The sequence below is a fragment of the Halichoerus grypus genome, chromosome 8, assembly GCF_964656455.1.
Source record: "Halichoerus grypus chromosome 8, mHalGry1.hap1.1, whole genome shotgun sequence".
NCBI classification, from domain to species: domain Eukaryota; kingdom Metazoa; phylum Chordata; class Mammalia; order Carnivora; family Phocidae; genus Halichoerus; species Halichoerus grypus.
In genome coordinates, this window is record NC_135719.1 from 54,775,741 (window position 1) to 54,797,560 (window position 21,820).

General features: G+C 35.2%; 1 protein-coding gene across 3 annotated transcripts in view; it reads right to left on the reverse strand.

Moving 5' to 3' along the window:
- Window positions 1-3,089: 3,089 nt before the first annotated feature.
- The window catches only part of MINDY2 (MINDY lysine 48 deubiquitinase 2), a 73,809-nt gene continuing 55,078 nt past the window's right edge, over window positions 3,090-21,820 (reverse strand). The window contains exons 7-9 of one of the 3 annotated variants that reach the window (XM_036107035.2): window positions 16,025-16,198; window positions 13,367-13,561; window positions 3,090-9,797 (exon numbers count right to left, since the gene is read on the reverse strand). In XM_036107035.2, the coding sequence (XP_035962928.2) occupies window positions 9,672-9,797; window positions 13,367-13,561; window positions 16,025-16,198 (495 nt within the window). In that variant the 3' untranslated portion in view covers window positions 3,090-9,671. Of the gene's footprint in view, window positions 9,798-12,832; window positions 13,114-13,366; window positions 13,562-16,024; window positions 16,199-21,820 lie in introns of those variants that run through there. The other 2 variants (XM_036107036.2, XM_036107037.2) reach the window with 2 other exon arrangements.

A 21,820-nucleotide genomic window follows, 5' to 3' on the forward strand; every position in this document is an offset into this window, starting at 1 on the left:
TTTAGTTTTAAATTTCAACATTGCCAGTAGCAGTGACCTTTTGCAAGTTGCATAATCTTTCAAGTTTTGTTTCTTTAACTGTGACAGTATCGGTCTCCTAAAACTGTTATGAGGATTAAGAATAAGAAGATAAACAGTGCAATGTCTGATACATAGTAATAGCCTAATAAATGTAGAGTATGGTTGTTATAATAATTAGTAATAACCAGTGAGCTCCGTTCCAAGGACTAGGACATTCAGTGGAATGCCAGGATTCAGGGGCTACTATATTTCATTTACCTTATCACCTTTTATTTATAGTGACTTATTTAGCAATGTTGGCAGTCCAAAGAAAAGTCCTCCAAAGAATGAAGACTTCATTAGAGGCCTCTGGCTGGCTCAGTCAGTATAGCATGAGACTCTTGATCTTGGGGTCAAGAGTTCAAGCACTACAGTGGGCCTAGAGCTTACTTAAAAAAAAGAAGCAGCAGCAGCCTTCTTTAAAGGTGATGTGTCAGCCTTTGCCTGAGTTGCCTGAAGGGTAACAGAATATGCCACCCCAAAATATGCTTCTTTGTATTATTTTGAGCTGATTATTTTGAGAAACAGCAGACCCAGGAGTTCTGAAAACAGAATAGAAATTACCCTTTTGTAATGGAAATTTAAATTTATAAATCTTCATTTCAGAAAGAGAATGACTAAATCACGAGAATCTTGTCAGTAGAGAAGACACCAACTTAAAAATTTTAATATGCATAACAAACCTTACTTTCGTTTACTATACTTTTCCTGGTTACTTCCCCTGACCTGATCTCCCCCACACTCTTCTTTCATCTTTATCTGGAATGGTATTTAAGCCAGAATTCTAAGCAACCTCTGAGAGTTAATGCATCTTTCCCTATCTCCCACGTGTACATGAGGTACACATGTTAATAAATGTTTTATTCTTCTTAATCTGTCTTATGTTACAGGGGCCTCAAGCTAAGAACTTACAAGGGTAGAAGGAAAATTATTTTTTCTTCCCTGACCCTTTGTTGAAGGTGCTGACTTTGGTCTGGCTGACTCTTTGTCCTCTGCTCCTGACTTGTGCTTACTTTTAAAATGTAACGTCAGGGGCGCCTGGGTGGCTCAGTCGTTAAGCGTCTGCCTTCGGCTCAGGTCATGATCCCAGGGTCCTGGAATCGAGCCCTGCATCGGGCTCCCTGCTCAGCAGGAAGCCTGCTTCTCCCTCTCCCACTCCCCCTGCTTGTGTTCCCTCTCTCGCTGTGTCTCTCTCTCTGTCAAATGAATAAATAAAAATCTTTAAAAAAAAAAAAAAAAGTAACGTCATAACTTTAGTCCAAATATGGTCCTTCCTATAAAGTCTAGGTGCCTGGGTGTCCTGGTATATTTTATTCTTGATAAATGCATAACCAAACTAGTCTTCAAGGAGAACATGCCACAATTTCCAGTTTTAGAATTCATTATTATATTATTCTATGTATTAAGTTTGCTTGTTGCACATTTTTCACTATGGGTCATTCTGAGTGCAGGTTGATTCCAGCCCTTATAGCAGGATCAGCATTATATCTGGAGGGGAAAGAAAAATGTTTGCTTTTATGGGGCTTAAGTAGCCTTCTTAAGCTCCTTAATCAAAGCCTTTCTTAAAGTTCTTGGCTTGGTTAAAAAAAAAAGAAGTTTCCCCTAGTCTGTTATTGTTACAATTTATTATTTGTTACATATCTCATACTTTATATGCAGTAACTTTAAACTTTGTAACAAGGTATAAATTATGACGTTTTAGAGATAAGAAAACAGGCTATGTAGTATTAACTTGCTCTAAGACTAGAGAGTACAAAAAAGGCCTGATTTTTCACATCTCTGCAGGTTTGAAAAAGATGTGACTTCAAAAGTCCAGGGTCAGAATTTGAACACAGACCTGGCCTAGACCTGTATGTCCCCTTCCAGATGTATTTGTGAGCACAGCCTCTGGAGTCAGACTGCTTGGCTTCACATCTCAGCTCCAACAAATTCATAGGTGCCTACTTCATAGGCTAATATCGAGTGAGGAAAGAGACCCTGCAAGGGAAGGTATGAAACAGGGAAGAACAATGCTGCTTACTCTAGTTTTGTTGAAGCTGCTGATCCCTAAGCATTCTTCCATTGACTCTGGGAGAATGCAGGATGATGCCCAAGGAAAATCAGAGGCAGGGATAAAAGATTAGGAATTTTAGTTCCCTCTATCTACATAACTTTATGCTATAGGAGAAAACCAATTCAATAACTCGATTTACTTATTTTACTTAAAGGACAGGCAAGCAATAACTATATAATAGAGAGATCTTTAAAAATTCCTCTAAATAGATATTCAAGTTCATTTCAAGTGCCAATGATCATGTAATGTGCCAAGAAAATCAAGATGAGTAAAATTTGATTCCTGTTCTTAAAAGGCGCACAGTCTAGCTTAAGTGCTATAACAAGGGGAGGTCAACAAAACACTATGTGTAATGATTAATTCTGCTTAGAGGGCTGTGGTGTCTAAGAAAACTTTCACAGAAATGTCAGACATTAGCCAGTCTGGACATTAAATTGTTGGACAGAAACTTTACATTAGGGTTGGCTTGGTATAAAAATAAAGTGACCCCTTCTCAGCTCTAACTTAGTCTTCCAAGAGGATAAAAGTATCAGATATAATGAATCTACCATTGGGATCAGGTAGTTAACTATTGTACGGTTTAGAGTTAATTGTGTGTGTGGTTTTTTAAAGATTTTATTTATTTATTTGACAGACAGACACAGCGAGAGAGGGAACACAAGCAGGGGGAGAGGGAGAGGGAGAAGCAGGCTTCCCGCTGAGCAGGGAGCCCGATGTGGGGCTCGATTCCAGGACCCTGGGATCACGACCTGAGCTGAAGGCAGACGCTCAACGACTGAGCCAACCAGGTGCCCCGAGTTAATTGTTTTTTTTTTTCATTGCCTCGGGTGGGTAAAAATCTGTCTTTATCAAGAGATAGTCCAAATATCTATCTATCCTAGGTAAATGTGAATCAATATGTCAATTCCCCATCTCTCCATTTCCCCACTTTGTAAGAAGTACCGTAATGAGATGAATATACATAGCAGAAAGACTGTTTGGTCTAAATATCAAAGTTTATTGAAATAAAATATAATCTATAATAAAAAATACTAAGGGTGTTATCACTGGTTACAGTTTTAAGTACATTAACAAAAAAATCCAACATTTTAATCCAAGAATGACACTATCCTTGTGGTACAGTAACAAACATGAAATTAAATGTTGAATAATACTGAATAATTGTCAGAAATATTTTATACTTTCCCATCTATGTTCAATATGCGTTTTTTAGGAATATCCTCCAAAAGTGAAACTTTTGAAACTTGTTTAAGACATAGTTTTTAGAATTAAATAGTTTTAACATAATTAGCATTTAAAACAAGTAACTTTCTTTCATAGAAATTCAGTTCAATTCTAAGTTGCGTAGATGCTTTTAGGTGTCATTTGAAAAATGTATTTCAACGCTGTTTTGTATCAGTCTCTACAGTTGCTATTATTCTCACATTGCAATTAAAGCTGGTCATAAAGCAAAATGAATGAGTTAGAAGTAGAAAGGGCGTTAAGAGAGCAAAGAAAAGGAGGAGGATAGAACAAGCACTCATACCCTGTATATTTAAACTCTTTAAGAACTCTATTTCAATTGGCCACTCTTGGCCTAACCCAAGAGATCTATGATATGTCATAGCAACTTCCTGACCCAAGTAGTCGGACATTAAAGTGGAGGAAGAAAATTTGTTTCTTCTTACTACATTTCAAGATCACTTGCTCTGTAGTCATGATACTACTTCACTTGCTATTCCCCCCAAAATTGGCCACATCCAATTATTCTGCACAATTCAAGGAAAAAGACTCACATGCACTAACTTTAGGAAATGACTTTCAGGTACCTCTAAAGTGTCACAAGTGAAGATTATCCCTTTTGCTGACTGTTGTGTAGCTATCATGCATCAGTCTTCTATCATATTGTCCTACTTGTGATGTGTGGGCCTGTGAAAACAGTGGTTGTCATTTTACTAAGGAAAATTGCTTTTTAACAAAAACCATTTTTCAAATTCCCATCTTTAAAAATCTGTAGAGCTGTGATATCCTATGTACTCTGGGGAAAAAAAATGATTACCTCATACAACTAAGACTTAAAAGGAGGGCGCCTGGGTGGCTCAGTCGTTGAGCGTCTGCCTTCGGCTCAGGTCATGATCCCAGGGTCCTGGGATCGAGCCCCGCATCGGGCTCCCTGCTCGGCGGAGAGCCTGCTTCTCCCTCTCCCTCTGTCTGCTGCTCTGCCTACTTGTGCTCTCTCTCTCTGTGTTAAACAAATAAATAAAAATCTTAAAAAAAAAAAAAAAAAGACTTAAAAGGAATAAAAACTGACAAAATTGAGACACACCAGACAGATCTTCAAAGATTAAATGCCAATCTTAGTCTTTAAATATATTGTTAGTTAGAACTACTCTATAGTGGTATTTCAGCGATAATGCCCATTTGGACAGGTCACTGATTTGGGAATTTAAATGGGCATTTCAATTTCCTGACTTCCTATTTAAAGGTGTGACTACTAGACCCAAAGAAGCCAGCATCACCTTCAGAAGAATTTTGCTTTGTGCATCCTCTAATCTAGGAGGCATCTCTGCCTCTCAAAGCAGTATACTGCAGTGAGGAAGGATATAAAGTTTTTAAAGTTAATGACAAATTATCAAGTGACTTGAAAAAAATTCTTAAAATTAATATCAAATAAAGTAGATGCATTGTAGAATAATACTAGAATTTTGTCTTTTAAATCTACAGTGATTTATAGTTTAGGTTTTGTATTTCTGCCATGGTATTTCAATACCTTATCTGGGATAGTACCATGTTCTCAAAAATACCAGTTATAGGCAGAGAAGTCTAAATCTCAGGACAGTAGGACAAAGCTGAACTTGATAATAGTTCAGCTATTATTGAAGACTTAGACCCAATTTTTTGAGTTTAATTTTTTCAGATCAGAAAAGTGAAATTAGAAACTAAGATACTTTATGTAAAAATATATATGCATATTCACAGTGTATTAAACTCTAATTTCTAATAACAGAGACACTGGGATTAAGTAACAGACATGTGTGAACTAAAATTCAGACAGATCTTCAAAAGAAGTTAAAATTACCTGGGTCCTGCAGTCTGTCCCTCAGACTCCATTATCTCTATTTTGCAATTTTTTTGGCCAAGAAGGCTTCGATTTTAAACTTCAGTTTGTTTTAAAGTGTGACCTGAAAAAAGCTACCTCAGTTCTTCATAAGATTTTCTCAGCAGCTGTAGAAGTGTTGGATATCACAGTAAAACAAAACAAACACCACTATATTCCCAGAGAACCAAAGAACTCTGATTTTCAGTCACTTTCTAAAAGGAATTTATCTGCACATTATCAAATAACATTTTATACTAAAAAACAGATATAATTCAAATAGCTCTAAAAGTGACAGTACTTGACAGACCTAAATGAATTCCATCCATGCACAAAAGTTTACATATATGTATTAGTAACCTGATACCACTGTACTTTGGGCAAAGGGAATCTAAGTATTTAAATATATGAAAGATACTGGAAAAAATAGACTTTTAATGCTTCTTATACTCTCAAAATAATCTCAATTTTGATCAAAACACAAAAGCAACCACAAAATACATTTTGGGAAGAGATGATGCCATACTCAAAGACAAGATAATTCTACAAATTTTAACAGCATTAAAAAAACTGACTTTAAGAAATATTGTCATTGGGAAAAAGATCTGCACACTCAAGAACAAAAACTATAATATTTATGATTATTTAAGTCATATTCTGAGCTTATACTATGCCCTTTATTCAGGAGTATAAAGCACTAAAAAAATGAGCATCTTTTACATATTTAGAATAAACTGAGGCACAGAAAGTTTGCCCCTTTTGGAAAGATGAAAGCCAGATTTTTAGACCTAAGACAGTTCAGACTTCCAACATTTCCACATTTGTAGTTCCTTAAAATACAAATTATGTACTATCTTTAATGTCTCCATGTTATTTTATCAAGCATTAATAAGTTTACAATGATAGTTTAAGTTGTATGCCCAAGTATTGTATGATAGGTAAAGCCTGTTAATTTTTCCATCATATTTTAAAATAACTGGTATATTTAATAGGAAATTAAGTGAAATGTAATAATCAATTTGCTTTTTTGCTTAAAAGAATTTTTTTTTTAATAAATGAGTTAGAGGACAGCCCTGGAAATTCTCGCCTTGATTATTTCTCCAGTAAGACTTGACAGATATCTTCTTCATATGCCAACATTAATATAGGGACTATAACAATTCTTTATTTAAATATCTATTTGACTTCTAGTCCTCTTTCCTCTCAAGATCTTTCTTAGTGACCTGAGCTGGTGATTCAGTAAAAACAAAGTATTAGGTTTTTGTGCAAGTACAAAATGGCATTTAATGTTGGGTTCAGTCAACTAATCTCTGATACTGATTTGCTTAATTAAGCTAAGATCAAGAAGTATGAGGAAGAATTTGAAATATAATATGGGATAAGTTGTCAAATACTAGAAATATGAGTCACTAAAACAAAATATATTCCAAAACCTAATCCTAAATTTAAATCTATGCCTCATTCGATTGCTAAACTGTCACCTTGAAACATGGAAGAAGTTACATCACCTAAGCACATTGGACCAGCATATTACAGGAAGCAGCCAATGCAAATTTTAGCTGCCTTAAACTGCTTAGTGTATGTATGTACATATGTATGTGTGTGTATTCTTAAATGGTAATTCTTAAATTTGAGGGAAAGTTCCCAGATTCCTTTGATAATAGAAATCATGGATCCTTGCTTCAGAAACACACACACACACACACATACTTTTAAGTGTTGATAATCTATTGTAAATCACAGCATTATTAATTCAATGGGATTACACATCAGGACAATTTTCATACTGGTAAGGAAGATTGGTCACTAAACTTAAGAAATAGCCTTTGAAAGTACAATAAAGTATAGTGACCATATCCACTCATTCGTATCTCTTTTGCTAAATCTAATAGTGATTAGTTGATGCAAATGTGTCCCTAATCTAGCCTATAAATATTAACAACAAAAATGTTTAAGTTCTAACTTCTGCTAGCAGTTCATGTAAGTTTTCAAGTACTACAAAACACTGAAGGAAAGACTTGAATCTACCACTATCAAATTCCAATGTACCCAAACCAGCAATGAAATGTCTGAATATATAATTTGTTGCCTTGAGCAAAATATAAGAAAATAAAGACACAATGGCTCTAACCTTCAAGGATGGGAAAGCAGTATCTCCAAGAAGTTTGTTTTAATAGAACTGAACATTTAATTTTTTCCTCACAGTAATCAAAGCAAACATTTTATCATTATTACTCTTGGTATATTAAACTGAATTCCAGGAATGTAAGAAAGTCTGACTTGGAAATATTACATAGAAAAAAGGTTGAATTAACAAACACATGACATTTTTTAGTTATTTTTTATAAGTATACACTGACATCTACTTATCTGATAGCAGCACTGCTGGTTTTGAGTGAGTTTTTTTTTCTTCCAAAGGGAATGCAGAATGGCAGTATTATCTTTGGAACAAATTAAGAAGATAGTAACAAATAACAGAAGAATAACTTTTACACATATATTTTTCAAGGGTAATAAATAGATAAGTATATAATTATGGAAAAATATGCCTCAAATATGCTTTTTAAAATTTCTCAGGATTTACTGTTTTGCTTTTTCTTATTAAAATATAATACACTATCACTACTATCTGTTCTAGGAAAAACAAACCCTGAGGTTTGAGTTTCCTCCTTCAACCAATAGAGTGATATCAAGAGTAAACTTGGACTAAGGTCAACTTGCTTGAGCCAACAGAGAATTCTGTAGTACATTTGATTACTTTACCAATGTACACATATTGTAGGTTATTAACTAGAGACTCACCAAATATTTTGTATCAACGTTTTATACCCCAAACAGATTCTATGATGATTTATCATGCTAGCATAGGAAATCTGAAGGAATAAACAAATGGTATAACATAACCAGACATGCAATGCAGAAGGACATGACATAAAAGATATAGCTTGACCCTGGATTTTTCCCTTAGAATAATTCCTTCCATAAATAAGACTTTACTTTTTATTTTTACGTACAGACTCATCCTATAAGTGGTCTTGGATCATGGAGAATGTTAAGGACATAGCTTAAGAACTCTAGACCACATGAACATTCTCCAAGTGGATGCTCAGGTTAGATTAAGATGCTCTTAAACAAATTTACTGAGGCTTAGAATGTGAATCACATAACTACTTGCAGCAGCAACAGTCTTTTCAAAAATAACTAAAACAAACTTTTAAATATAAAGCATATAAAAAGGACTATTAAGGATAGTAGAAATACAGGAAAATATGTGTTGCCTCATAATAAAGTTCAATAAATATTTCTTTCTGAATCCTATAAACACTACAAGATGTTATAGGTCTATTTGGTTCCCATAAGTTAAAAAAAAGTCTGATTGCTTTTACATAAATTCCTCCCAATTCTTATCTATTTTCAAACAGATTTTTATTAATGCTTTTTCACTAGACTCAGAGATTATTTCTCTTCCTTTCAGAAATGTGCTTTTTTGTTGGCTTTAATAAGTATACTTAATTTTCCAGCAAATAAACATGATTTAAATTTTAAGGTTCAAGGTAATTCTAGAAAAAGGTAGACATTGAACTATCTGCTTTTCTACATCCCATATTTACAAGGCCTAGCATCCACTCTGGTTTCCTTCTTATACTCGTTATCACACTGTCAATAAATAGTAACTGTAGTACAAGTTACCTATATTAAAGATTTCAAAATTCCTCAAAATTTCACAACACTACAAAGTCATTAATATCTGATTTTGATAGAATATGAGTATTAGTGTTATGCAATTTTTTGCTATTGGAAAAGAAATACAAATTATTTTTTTCTATCTAAATTAAACCCAAGCTCCGTTATCAGTTCTCAAGATAATATCTAAAATGTACATTCCTAAAGAAAGGTAAAGCTGTTCAAGGGCTGAACTAGTCCAATACAGGATGAAGGGTTATTTATTTGTTATTTTTTGTCTCGGTTCTTTTGTTGTTTTTGTTTTTGTTTTTGTTTCTTTTTACATCCCTATATTAAACCCCTGGTTTCTCTTGGATTAGATCATAATTTAACATTGTAAAAATTAATTTCAGAAACTATTGTGCTAATATTTAGATTTCAGGAAGGAATCAGACAAAATAAGTTACCTCCATTCATTGTTAGAACAGAAGATAAAATAGCTTACTAACTGATATGAGTTATGAATGTCACTATGACACAAAATTTGCTGTGATTTGCTTATTTGGCTACAAGTGCAGTATTTTTCATGAATAACACACAGCATTTCCAACTTGTAACATGAAACTCCAGCTCATAAAGAGTGTACTGTGTGACTTGAAAAAGTCTGATTGTAACTAAGTAACAACCTTTCCCCTGAAAAACATGAACAAAATCCATTGGGAAATCAGGCACAGACGGTATTTATCGGTTTTTCTTCCTTTCCTCCTGTGGTTTTGTTTCTCAAGACATATAGATGCATCCAACAGAATCCAACACTTGTTACAAAATGACACAGCTATTTTTGTCCTTTTCTTTCTCTTTATCTTTTTCTCGAGGTTCCTTTCGTTTACGTTCACTATTCCCAGGTTGTCTTCTACTTGGAGAGGCTTGTGCTGGCTGGCTTTGCTTTAAGAAAAATAAACAGGAAGAAATTACCTCAACTTTCTAAGGTGCTTAATCATAGTTATCTAGAAGGAAAAACCACAAGAGTGAAAGGAATCATTAATGGAAAAAAAAGTTATTTGTATACAGATTTGTTATGTTACATGGTATCTGAATAACTGCCCCTGTCATTTTAGATAGATCTAATTAATGTATCCATTATTCTAAGTAAATGGAATTTCAAACAATAAATAATATATAGGATTATATTCCCTGAAACCTCAAATTCAAGAAATATTTATGTTAAAGTTTAGAAAATGTTAAAGAAGGTGACATTTGGTAAATTAAGTTCCCTAAGATCTCATTAAACTATAATAAACCTCATTACTATAAAAAACAGATTTTAAAGGAGAAAAATGAAAATCCTGAGAACTCTGAGTGTGAAATAAGTGTATTCTGTGAAAAAAGAATGTAAGAGAACGTTTTTAATGAAAAGCTACTCATAATGTGGTAGGTTTTAACTTTTAAGCTTGGAATAGTCAATATTTGAATTAGGAATAGAAATACTTAGGTTAATGGAGACCTCTATGTTTAAAGTTTCGTCAGACCTTAGAGTGCACCTTGTTTTCTTAAATACCCAAGTCAAAGGAACCGTTCTGGCATGGTACAGTTAAACATAAAAGAAGGGAAATATTTTTTTCATTTAATAAAATGAGATTTAATATAAAGTAACCCACTTAATAGTCACATTTTCAGTGCTTAATACGTTTAGGAAAAGTGGAAAGGTACTAATAACCTTTGTTGAATACTTAGTACATGTCAGACATTGGGTTAAGTACTAACATTATTTGTTCTTACCCACAAACCTAAGAGTTAAGCATTATCTTTTATTTTCAAGATAGGGAAAATGGGGCTAAGAGAGGTAAAGGACTTTGTCCAAGGTGTTACAACTAGCAGGGGTAGACAGAAGCAGGAAATGCAATCCATTTCTATCTGGCTCTGAAGTCTACATTCTTCCCAGCAGTACTTCATACTGCCCTTTAATTGTTACAAAAGACTTTGTTCCCGTTGGTTTATATTCTTTGGATATACAATTTAAAAAATACATTTGATTCGATTGCACCAAAAATAATAAAATACTTAGAAAAAACTTAACCAAAGAGATGAAAGATGTGTACTCTGAAAACTATGAAGCACTGATGAAAGAAATTGAAGACAACACAAAGAAATGTAAAGACATTCCATGCTCATGGATTGGAAGAACAAATATTATTAAAATGTCTATACTACCCATAGCAATCTACAGATTTAATGCGATCCCTATCAAAATTCCAACAGCATTTTTCACAGAGCTAGAACAAACAATCCTAAAATTTGCATGAAACCACAAAAGACCCTGAATAGCCAAATCAATCTTGGAAAAGAAAAACAAAACTGGAGGTCTCATAATTCCAGACTTCAAGTTATATTACAGAGTTGTAGTAATCAACAGTATGCCTGGCTGGCTCAGTCAGAAGAGCATGCCACTCTTGATCTTAGGGTCATGAGTTTGAGCCACATGTTTGGTGTGGAGATTACTTAAATTAAAAAAAAAAACAAAAAACCAGTATGATACTGGCACAAAAATAGACACATACATCAATGGAACAGAACAGAAAACACAGAAATAAACCTACAGTTATATGGTCAAATCATCTTTGACAAAGGAGGAAAGAATATGCAACAGGAAAAAGTCTCTTCAACAAATGGTGTTGGGAAAACTGGACAACTGCGTGCAAAAGAATGAAACTGGACAACTTTCTTACACCATACATAAAAATAAACTCAAAACAGATTAAGGACCTAAATGTGAGACCTGAAACCATAAAAATACTAGAAGACAGCACAGGCAGTAATTTCTCTGACATCAGCCATAATAACATCTTTCTAGATATGTCTCCTGAGGCAAGGGAAACAAAAGTAAAAATAAACTATTGGGACTACATCAAAATAAAAAGCTCTGCACAGCAAAGGAAACAATCAATAAAACTGAAAGACAAGCTACTGAATGGGAAAAGGTATTTGTTAATGCCATATCTGATAAAGGGTTAGTATCCAAAATATATAAAGAACTTCTACAACTCAACACCAAGAAAACAAATAATCCAATTAAAAATGGGCAGAAGGGGTGCCTGGGTGGCTCAGTCGGTTGGGCGTTTGACTCTTGGTTCGGCTCGGGTTGTAGTCTCACAGTCGTGGGATAGAGCCCCACGTTGGGCTCTGCACTCAGGGCAGAGTCTGCTTCAGATCTTCTCTCCCTCTCCCTCCCACTTGCTCCCTCTCCTTTAAGTAAATAAATAATTAAAAAAGTTAAAAATGGGCAGAAGACATAAACAGGCATTTCTCCAAAGAAGACATACAGATGGCCAACAGACACATGAAAAGACACTCCACATCACTCATCATCAGGGAAATACAAATCAAAACCACAATGAGATATCACCTCATATCTGTCAGAATGGCTAAATTAAAAAACCTAAGAAACAACAAGTGTTGGTAAGGATGTGGAGAAAAAGGAACCCTCATGCACTGGTGGGAATGCAGACTGATGCAGCTACTGTGGAGGTTCCTCAAAAAATTAAGAATAGCACTACCATATGACCCAGCAATTACACTACTGGGCATTTACCCAAAGAATACAAAATACTAATTCAAAGGGATACATGCACTCCTATGTTTACTGCAGCATTATTTATAATAGCCAAATTATGGAAGCCTCCTAAGTGTCCATCAATAGGTAAATAGATAAAGAATATGTGGTATACACAATGGAATATTATTCAGCCATGAAAAAGAATGGAATCTTGCCATTTGCAACAACATGGATGGAGCTAAAGAGTATAATACTAAGTGAAATAAGCCAGTCAGAGAAAGACAAATACTGTATGATTTCACTCATATGTGGAATTTAAGAAACTAAATGAACAAAGGAAAAAAAAAAAGAGACAAACCCAAAAATAAACTCTTAACTATAGAGAACAGACAGATGCTTCTCAGAAGGGAGGTGGATGAAGAGGGGGTAATGGGGGGAATACATGAAGGGGATTAAAAGTACACTTAGCTTGACAAGCACTGAGTAATGTATAGAATTGTTAAATCACTATTTTGTACACCTGAAACTAATATAACACTGTATGTTAACTACACTGGAATTAAAATTAAAAACAAAAACAAAAACAACTGAAGGGGCGCCTGGGTGGCTCAGTCGGTTAAGCTTCGACTCTTGATCTCAGCTCAGGTCCTGATCTCAGGGTCGTGAGTTCAAGCCCCGCGTTGGGCTCCACACTGGGCGTGGAGCCTACTTAAAAAACAAAACAAACAAAACAAAAAACAAAAACTGAAAAATCTTGCCATCAGAAACTCAGGAAAAATAATTTCACTAAATGAGAAATATATTAAGATAATAAACTTATGACAATGCCATAAAACCATGGGTGCTAAAATGCTAACATAACTCAAGAGTCAATACCTAATTTAAAAATATTTATCTCAGTACAAATTTCTTTGTTGCTAAAGTGATCATTGTATTTAAGAATCAGAACAATAGTTTTTACCTGGGCCTGTGTAGAAGTAGAAGCAGCAGCTGCTGCTACTTGTTCCTGTTCCTGATAATATTGAGAAGCCCGTCTATCCTCTTCTTCTTGGAGTTTCTTTGCTAGTTCTAAATCACTGATTCCTTCAGGTATTTGTTCCCAATTGATCTCTTGGCTCTGCTGCTCTTGTTGTAGAGATAATGCCATAAGGTAGTCCTAAGAAATTAAATTATAACCATCTTTAGCTATGAGATTTTACTGAAGAACTGAGGAGTATAAATATAGAGGCTATACCTACAGAACTATGAGAAAGGTTTTTTAAAAACATACCAGAGTTTAAATATAAAAACTAAAGTTACCTAAGTATTTCTGTTTGAGAGCTATAATTTCAGTGATGCTGCCATTGTTCTAAATATTCTTGGAATTCATTTAAAATTATTTCTAGAACTAGAATATAAGGCATTCAAGAAAGCTTTAAAAACAACTCACCTGAAAAAACACCCCCCCCCCCGCCGCCCCCGGCAAAACTCTCCCTAGGGGCACCTGGCTGGCTTTGTCTATACAGCATGCAACTCTTGATCTTGGGGTCATGAGTTCAAGCCCCATGTTTGGCGTAGAGTCCACTTTAAAAACAAACAAACAAAAAAACCAAAATAAACCTCCCCCTATTTATGAAAGAAACATGTCTGTAGAAAATTGAGACATAATTAAAAAGTGTAAATAAGAAAGTTAAAATTACCATATTATACAAAGATAACTATTGTTAACAACTAATATATACCCACGTAGTTTTTTCTACATTCACATACAAACTCAAACACATTTCCCAACCTCCATTTAATGTCATAAAAGTCTTGTTTTTTTAAAAAAAATCTTAAGAATTTCCCAAATCATTTATTAAATGTTCTTCCAAAACATTATTTTTAAAACCAACACAGTTGCCCATCATACAGTGATATTCAATTACTTAACCACCTCCTGCTTCCTCCCACAAACACCCCCAAATTATTTCCTATGAGAAAATGTGATGCTTCTTTGGTTGAAGGTTATATTATCTAACTTCACACCCACATTTATTAAGAATTAGTACTGAATGGAACTTGACTATTCTGTGCATCTCCCCCAAACTATCCTCAAAGTAAGAGAATTTTAATTACCCACAGAGGATATCTAAAAAGTTGTTGCCTAAGAAGACTTTGTACTATCCAGCATGAATATCTTACCAATATGAAGAATTTGTCCTTCAAATTTTTCTCACTTCTTCAAACTGCTCTTTGCCACGTCCCATGGTCTTAAATCCACTTTCCTTGCAACTTCCACAGACACTATCCTATATCTTTTTTTCTCAGCATCTTACAACTTTACTACTGTAGCAACCAACTGCTTTACCTTCATTCCCTCTGCTCTAGTATTTTTTACATATAGTGTTAGAAAAATCTTGTATATTTCTCTCAAGTAATCTTTTTTTTAAATGCCCCTATAAAGCTTCTGAAAGAAAATGAGCATGTTATTATAACTATTTGTATACTTAACTTCCAAGAGTCCGAGAAAGATCAGCATTTGTTTGAATCAAGTAGTCTTCTGTACACTCACAGCTTACTATTCAAAGTGCCCTATAGAACTTAACATATAATTATTGGTTGGTCAAATATTCGCCTCTCTGTTAGACTGTAGAATTTTTGAGGACAGGACTAAATGATTTATCTTTGAGTCTCCAGGACCTTGTTAATAGTCCCAGGAACACAACTACTCAATGAATATTGGCTAAATGAACAGTCTCTATGTACTTAAATTATCAGTATCAGAAACATGTGCCAACTGTTCAACATAATCGTATTTCTGCCTCAGTAGGGGAAGAAGTCACATCACTGTTATACTTCTAGTAACAAATACACTTGTGGCTCCAAGACTGCCCACCTATAGCAGGTGAAGATCTTATCTGTTGCAGTTCTAAATGAGAATTCCACTCATTAGTGCAGTTCTTGCTCTAAGTGTCTGCTTACCCTGGACGCTAAGGCTTAGAACACCTACCTACTTTTTTACCCTCTCTTTTTTCTACTTTTTCTGACTAGCTAAATATATCTCTAATCTGTGCTCAGCTCATCTCTACCACCATGGCTAAGCCGTCCTCACCTCTTGCTTGAATTGCTAGTCTCTGCTTATACCTGTGTCATCTGTTCATACCTATGCATTCTTCACATAGTAGCCTTTAAAAAAGGTAAAGCAAATCATCTCACTTCCATGTTTAACACTTGGCATATCTTTCCTATTACAGTTCAGAATAAAATTCAAACTGTACCATGGCCTTCACAGTTCAATATAATCTGGCCTTCTGAACCAAAGTGTATGATCAATGTATAACATGTAAATGATCACTTGCCGATTTAGGAAATGTCAGGAATATCTCACAATAAATCTTTAGTTCAGAAGTTTTAGATAACTGAATTCACATTTGAAAGGAATGAGCATTTTATTTTTTATTCTGTTAAAAAGATTTATTTATTTGAGAGAGCAAGCAAGAGCAGGGAGAGAGGCAGAGGGTCAAGCAGACTCCACACGGGGCTCGATCCCAGGACCCTAGATCATGACCCGAGCCAAAGTGAGACACTTAACTGACTGAGCCACCCAGGTGCCCCAAAAGCAAGAGCATTTTAAACTATATGAAGAAGACAAATTTACCTGATCTATCTGGTCTTGCTGTCCTCTGTACACGGTTTCAGGATCTGAAGGAGGCCGCAGATGAAATTCTGAGTCACAGAAATTTCCATCACCATCCACATTGTGTAGGCTTTCCCAAACAACTTTTTCTTCAGTAAGAAACCCCTGGTCTGTTACCAGCAAATACAGTAGACCCTTAATAAGAAAGAAAAAGGACTGTTAAATTGACCAAAACTAGTTAACACTTAAGGGAAATTTTATCACCTGTATGTTTAAAGCATATTAATTATTCCTACTAGTTAGATATAATAAATAGTAGACTAGATATCTTATTTGTTCAGTGAATTAGGTCTACCTGGCTTTGAATATAGTTTATAATTGGTGTACTGTAGTATAACGAGAGGTAGGAAGCTGCTGGTAGGCTCACCTACGAAATGACTTATCAATAAGCCTTTGGGGGTTTATAATCTCATTTCATAAAATAGAAATAGACTATACAAGTTCCTTAAAAACATACCAGGTAACAAGACACAGTCATAGTAAAATGATATCACACTGCCTGTTTATTTAAAATAAAAAATTAAGCCTATATGACTAACCCAATCCATACAAATTTTTTCTTTTTCTGCTAGCACCATTAGCTGCTGTTCTTTCATATACCAACAGTACTTTGTACTTATTTCTATTGGAGCACTGAATCACACTGTGCCATGATTATGTTTCCCTGCCTCATTCCCAGACTATATTTTTAAATCTGTTATCTCTTGGCCTAGTGTAGGGTGCATCATAAAGTTGAAGCCTAATATTTTTTGAATCAATTAATGAATTAAGTTATATTTACCATCACTACCACAGAATTTAGTACAGACATCTAATTTTTCATATGCATTAGTTCTAACTCCAATCATAGTAAAGCATCCCTACTATACCATGTAAGGTTTATAAGCCATTTTTTCTTCAGATCTGCCAAAGATAGGACTTTCATTTACTTACTCAGGGTTCCCACTGGTTAATATAGTATTTGTTGTTGCACAAGATTCGTGCTTCTCATGTTCTCTCACTACAATTAATCTTAATAATTAAGAACAAGAAATTCCTTTAGAGAGTTTGGTGGTGGGGTTAGACAAATTACTGAATAAGAACCACAACTATATGGTCAACTAATCTTTGACAATGCAGGAAAGAATATCCAATGGAAAAAAGATAGTCTCTTCAACAAATGGTGTTGGGAAAACTGGACAGCAACATGCAGAAGAATGAAACTGGACCACTTTCTTACACCATACACAAAAATAAATTCAAAATGGATGAGAGACCTAAATGTGAGACCTGAGTATTATGCTAAGCGAAAGAAAGACAATTATCATATGATCTCACTGATACCTGGAATTTGAGAAACAATGCAGAGGATCATAGGGGAAGAGAGGAAAAAATGAAACAAGAAAAAACCAGAGAGGGAGACAAATTGTAAGAGACTCTTAATCTCAGGAAACAAACTGAGGGTTGCTGGAGTGGTGGGGGGTGAGAGGGATGGGGTGGCTGGGTGATGGACATTGGGGAGGGTATGTGCTATGGTGAGCGCTGTGAATTATGTAAGACTGACGAATCACAGACCTGTACCCCTGAAACAAATAATACATTATATGTTAAAAAAATGAAAAAAAAGAAAACTGCTCCTGAAAGCTTTCATCTTCTAAAACAAACACACCCACACACACAAAAACACCCCCTAGGCCATCATTCCAAGCTGCTGGGAGTGTTTGGGGTTCAGACTAACTGTGACCCCATAATCACACCTGACAGTGCCAACTATGAAGCAACAGCTACTCTGTGTTCCTTGTAAAACCCCTCACTCCAGATGTTGTCCACACTTGTAAGGCTGAATGTCTGATATCATGGACAAGAAAAACTGAAACTGATGGCTACAGGCAGTCCTTCTAAAACCAAGAACTAAGCCGATATTTAATAAATAAATAAATGTGAGACCTGAAACCATAAAAATACTAGAGGAGAACACAGGCAGTAACCTCTTTGACATTGGCCATAGCAACTTCTTACTAGATACATCTCCTGAGGCAAGGGAAACAAAAGCAAAAATAAACTACTGGGACTTAATCAAATAAAAAGCTTCTGCACAGCGAAGGAAACAATCAACAAAACTAAAGGCAACCTTTGGAACGGGTGAAGATATTTGTAAATGACATTTGGGATAAAGGGTTAGTATCCAAAATATATAAAGAACTTATACAACCCAACATCCAAAAAACAAATAATCCAGTTAAAATATGGGCAGAAGATATGAATAGACATTTTTCCAAAGAAGAAATACAGATGACTAAACAGACACATGAAAAGAAGCTCAACATCACTCATCATCAGGGAAATGCAAATCAAAACTATGATGAGGTATCACCTCACACCTGTAAGAATGGCTAAAATTAACAACACAGGAAACAACAGATGTTGGCGAGGATGCAGAGAAAGGGGGGAACCCTCTTACATTGTTGGTGGGAAAGCAAACTGGTGCAGCCACTCTGGAAAACAGTATGGAGGATGCTCAGAAAGTTAAAAATAGGACTACCCTATGACCCAGCAATTGCACTACTAGGTATTTACCCAAAGGGTACAAAAGTACTGATTTAAAGGGATACATGCACTCCGATGTTTATAGCAGCATTATCTGCAACAGCCAAATTATGGGAAGAGGCCAAATGTTCATCGACTGATGAATGGATAAAGAAGTTGTGGTATATATATATATATATATACACACACACATACACACACACACACACACACACACACACACACACACACACATACACAATGGAATATTATTCAGCCATAGAAAGGAATGAAATCTTGCCATTTACAATGACAAGAAATCATTGAATAAACTCTGAAGCTTTAAAAAACTAAGTAATTATTATTTTTGAACATTTACTATGTGTCCAGCACTGCGACACAGTTGTTCCTAAGCTAAAATAGGAAATCTTACCTATTGTCTACTACCAGTTACATCTAAGAATTAGCTGTAGATACTGATTAATTTATATGGTCATTGAAATTACTATAGCAACATGAGAAGTATTCATAAAGAAAAACATTTTGGCATATACAGTTTAAAGACATTGCTTTAAGCAAAAATTATGAGGTGATATCTCATTTTTTTTAATCAAGTAGGTTCCAGTTCCTCAAATATTTGAATACCTACCACATGCTCCGTACTATGCTAAGTGCTTGAGGATTCATATCATGGAAAGTAATGATCTTTCCTTACTTTGTATGAGGTACCCCTTTTATGTTATTCCATAGAATACTGCATTTACCACTATCATAGCACTTTATATATCTAACTGTAGTTGTGTGTCTATTTACTTATCTGTCTTAATGTATTTCAAGCTCCTTGAGGACAGAGCAATGTTTTATTCATCCATGCATCCTCATTACCTAAAATATTTTTAATACCCAGTCAGGGTCTACCTTGCCCTAAAATAATTTTAAAAGAAAACCTAAAAGTTCTTTCCAGCCAATTTTCCACTGAATAGATCTGACCCTTCTATGTATATCCTTACCAGGGTATATTTTAATACACTATTATATTATACAATATCTAGGTTTTACAATTTATTTATTTATTTATTTTTTAAAGATTTTATTTATTTGAGAGAGAGAGTGTGTGAGAGAGAGCACAAGCAGGGGGAGAGGCAGAGGTAGAGGGAGAGGTAGGCTCCCGGCTGAGCAGGGAGCCCGATGCGGGGCTCGATCCCAGGACCCCGAGATCATGACCTGAGCCGAAGGCAGACGCTTAACTGACTGAGCAACCCAGGCGCCCCTACAATTTATTTTATATAAATCATATATTAGAGTGGCTACTTACTGGGAGAGAAATCACAGTCTTATTCTCCAAATGACATTTTAAGATGGGTAAATTCTGGGAGGGTTTTGTTGAAAGCTATTACCATCCATAGCATATGAATACTTACAAGTTTAACTAAAAAGGTGTTTCTTTCTTGAAATAGCTGACCTGTCTTCTCACGGGCCATCAGTCTCAATTTCTTCCCCTTTTAGATCTTGACATTTATCAAAAAAGACTGTAACTAGTCCACTGTCAATAATGCTGGTTATTACTCAACAGTTCCTTTATATTGCGTTGTAGAATTGCAAAGTATGTATTAATATAGTACTGAATAGTTTAGGCCCATTGGTTCCTGAGAGTCCACAATTAAATCACCATCAAGAATAGTTCTTGCTCGGGCACCTGGGTGGCTCAGTTGGTTAAGCATCTGCCTTCAGCTCAGGTCATGATCCCAGGGTCCTGGGACTGAGTCCTGCATTGGGCTCCCTGCTCAGCAGGGAGTCTGCTTCTCCCTCTGCCCTCCCTCCCCAATTCGTGCGCATTCTCCCTGTCTCTCACACACAAAGTAAATAAAATCTTAAAAAAAAAAATAGTTCTTGCTTTTATATCCTAGCACTTTTGCTACATTATCTAGTCAAAGCATTCTTTTCTAAGCCTTGAATCTTCTTCCTAATCTTACCAGTCTCTAAATACTAATTTCAAAAAAATAACTAATAAAGGATGCATATATTAAATTCTTAAATTAGGTATTAATGTATAAAATGTATACAAATTATTTATTATTATATGAAAATAATAAATGATATTAGATAATTTTTATAAACTAAGCAATTGGATCACCAGACAGAATGAAAACCTATTCTATCTAAAATACGCTGATGGGGCAACCTGGGTGGCTCAGTCGGTTAAGCGTCTGCCTTTGGCTCAGGCCATGATCCTGGGGTCCTGCGATGGAGCCCTGTGTCAGGTTCCTTGCTCAGTGGGGAATCTGCTTCTCCCTCTCCCTCTGCCCCCTCCCCCTTGCTCATGCTCTCTTTCTCTCAAATAAATAAGTCTTTAAAAAATAAATAAAATACCCTGATAGATTAGTCCTATACATGTATGAGTTACCTGTATTAACAACATACATGACAATATCATCACAATTTGTAAATTGTTAAAATAGAAGAAAACTTGTCAAATGTATAAAAAAATTAATTCTCTAATTCCAGCCTTTGAATATGGAGAAAAGCACTGCCCAAATATTTTTGGTTGATTAGCTTGGATTCAAATTACTTAATGTCTTTGGACCTTAGTTTTCTTTTCTTTATTATAAAGTGATATAGAGGCAGTTCAACCAGAGAATTTCTAAGATGTTTTATAAATTGGAAGATGAACTTTACTTCTACTTAACAAGCAAGCATCTCTCTCATCTACAAATAGCTTTCTTATCCATCCAGAGAGGCAGAGCTGTTGAGTGTGGGCTTGAAAGTCAGACTGGAGCTGCTTACAAAGTGAATTGTGTTGGGCAAGTTACTTAGTGCCTGTAAGCCTGTTCATTCAGTTGTAAAGTGGGAGTAATAATATCCACTCCTCATAGGGAGTGAAAATTAAATGAGATAATGCATGTTAAGTGTTTAACACAATGCAAGGCACATAATGCTTAATGAATATAAGATATTACATTCATGAATATCACCTAAATCTATCTCAGTTTCTATATCGCCTTTTCCTGCCTCCTATTTAGAAGAAAAAGATGAATCTTTGCCTACACTATGGAATCTATCACTTGTCTTAGTCTGTTTCTACATTCCTCACCCCTGCCCCTGCTTAATGTGACAATTGTTTTTTAAAGATTATTTACTTGACAGAGAGAGAAAGAGACAGCAAGAGAGGGACTACACAAGAAGGGGGAGTGGGGGAGGCGGAAGCAGGCTCCCTGTGGAGCAGGGAGCCCAATGCAGGGCTCGATCCCAGGA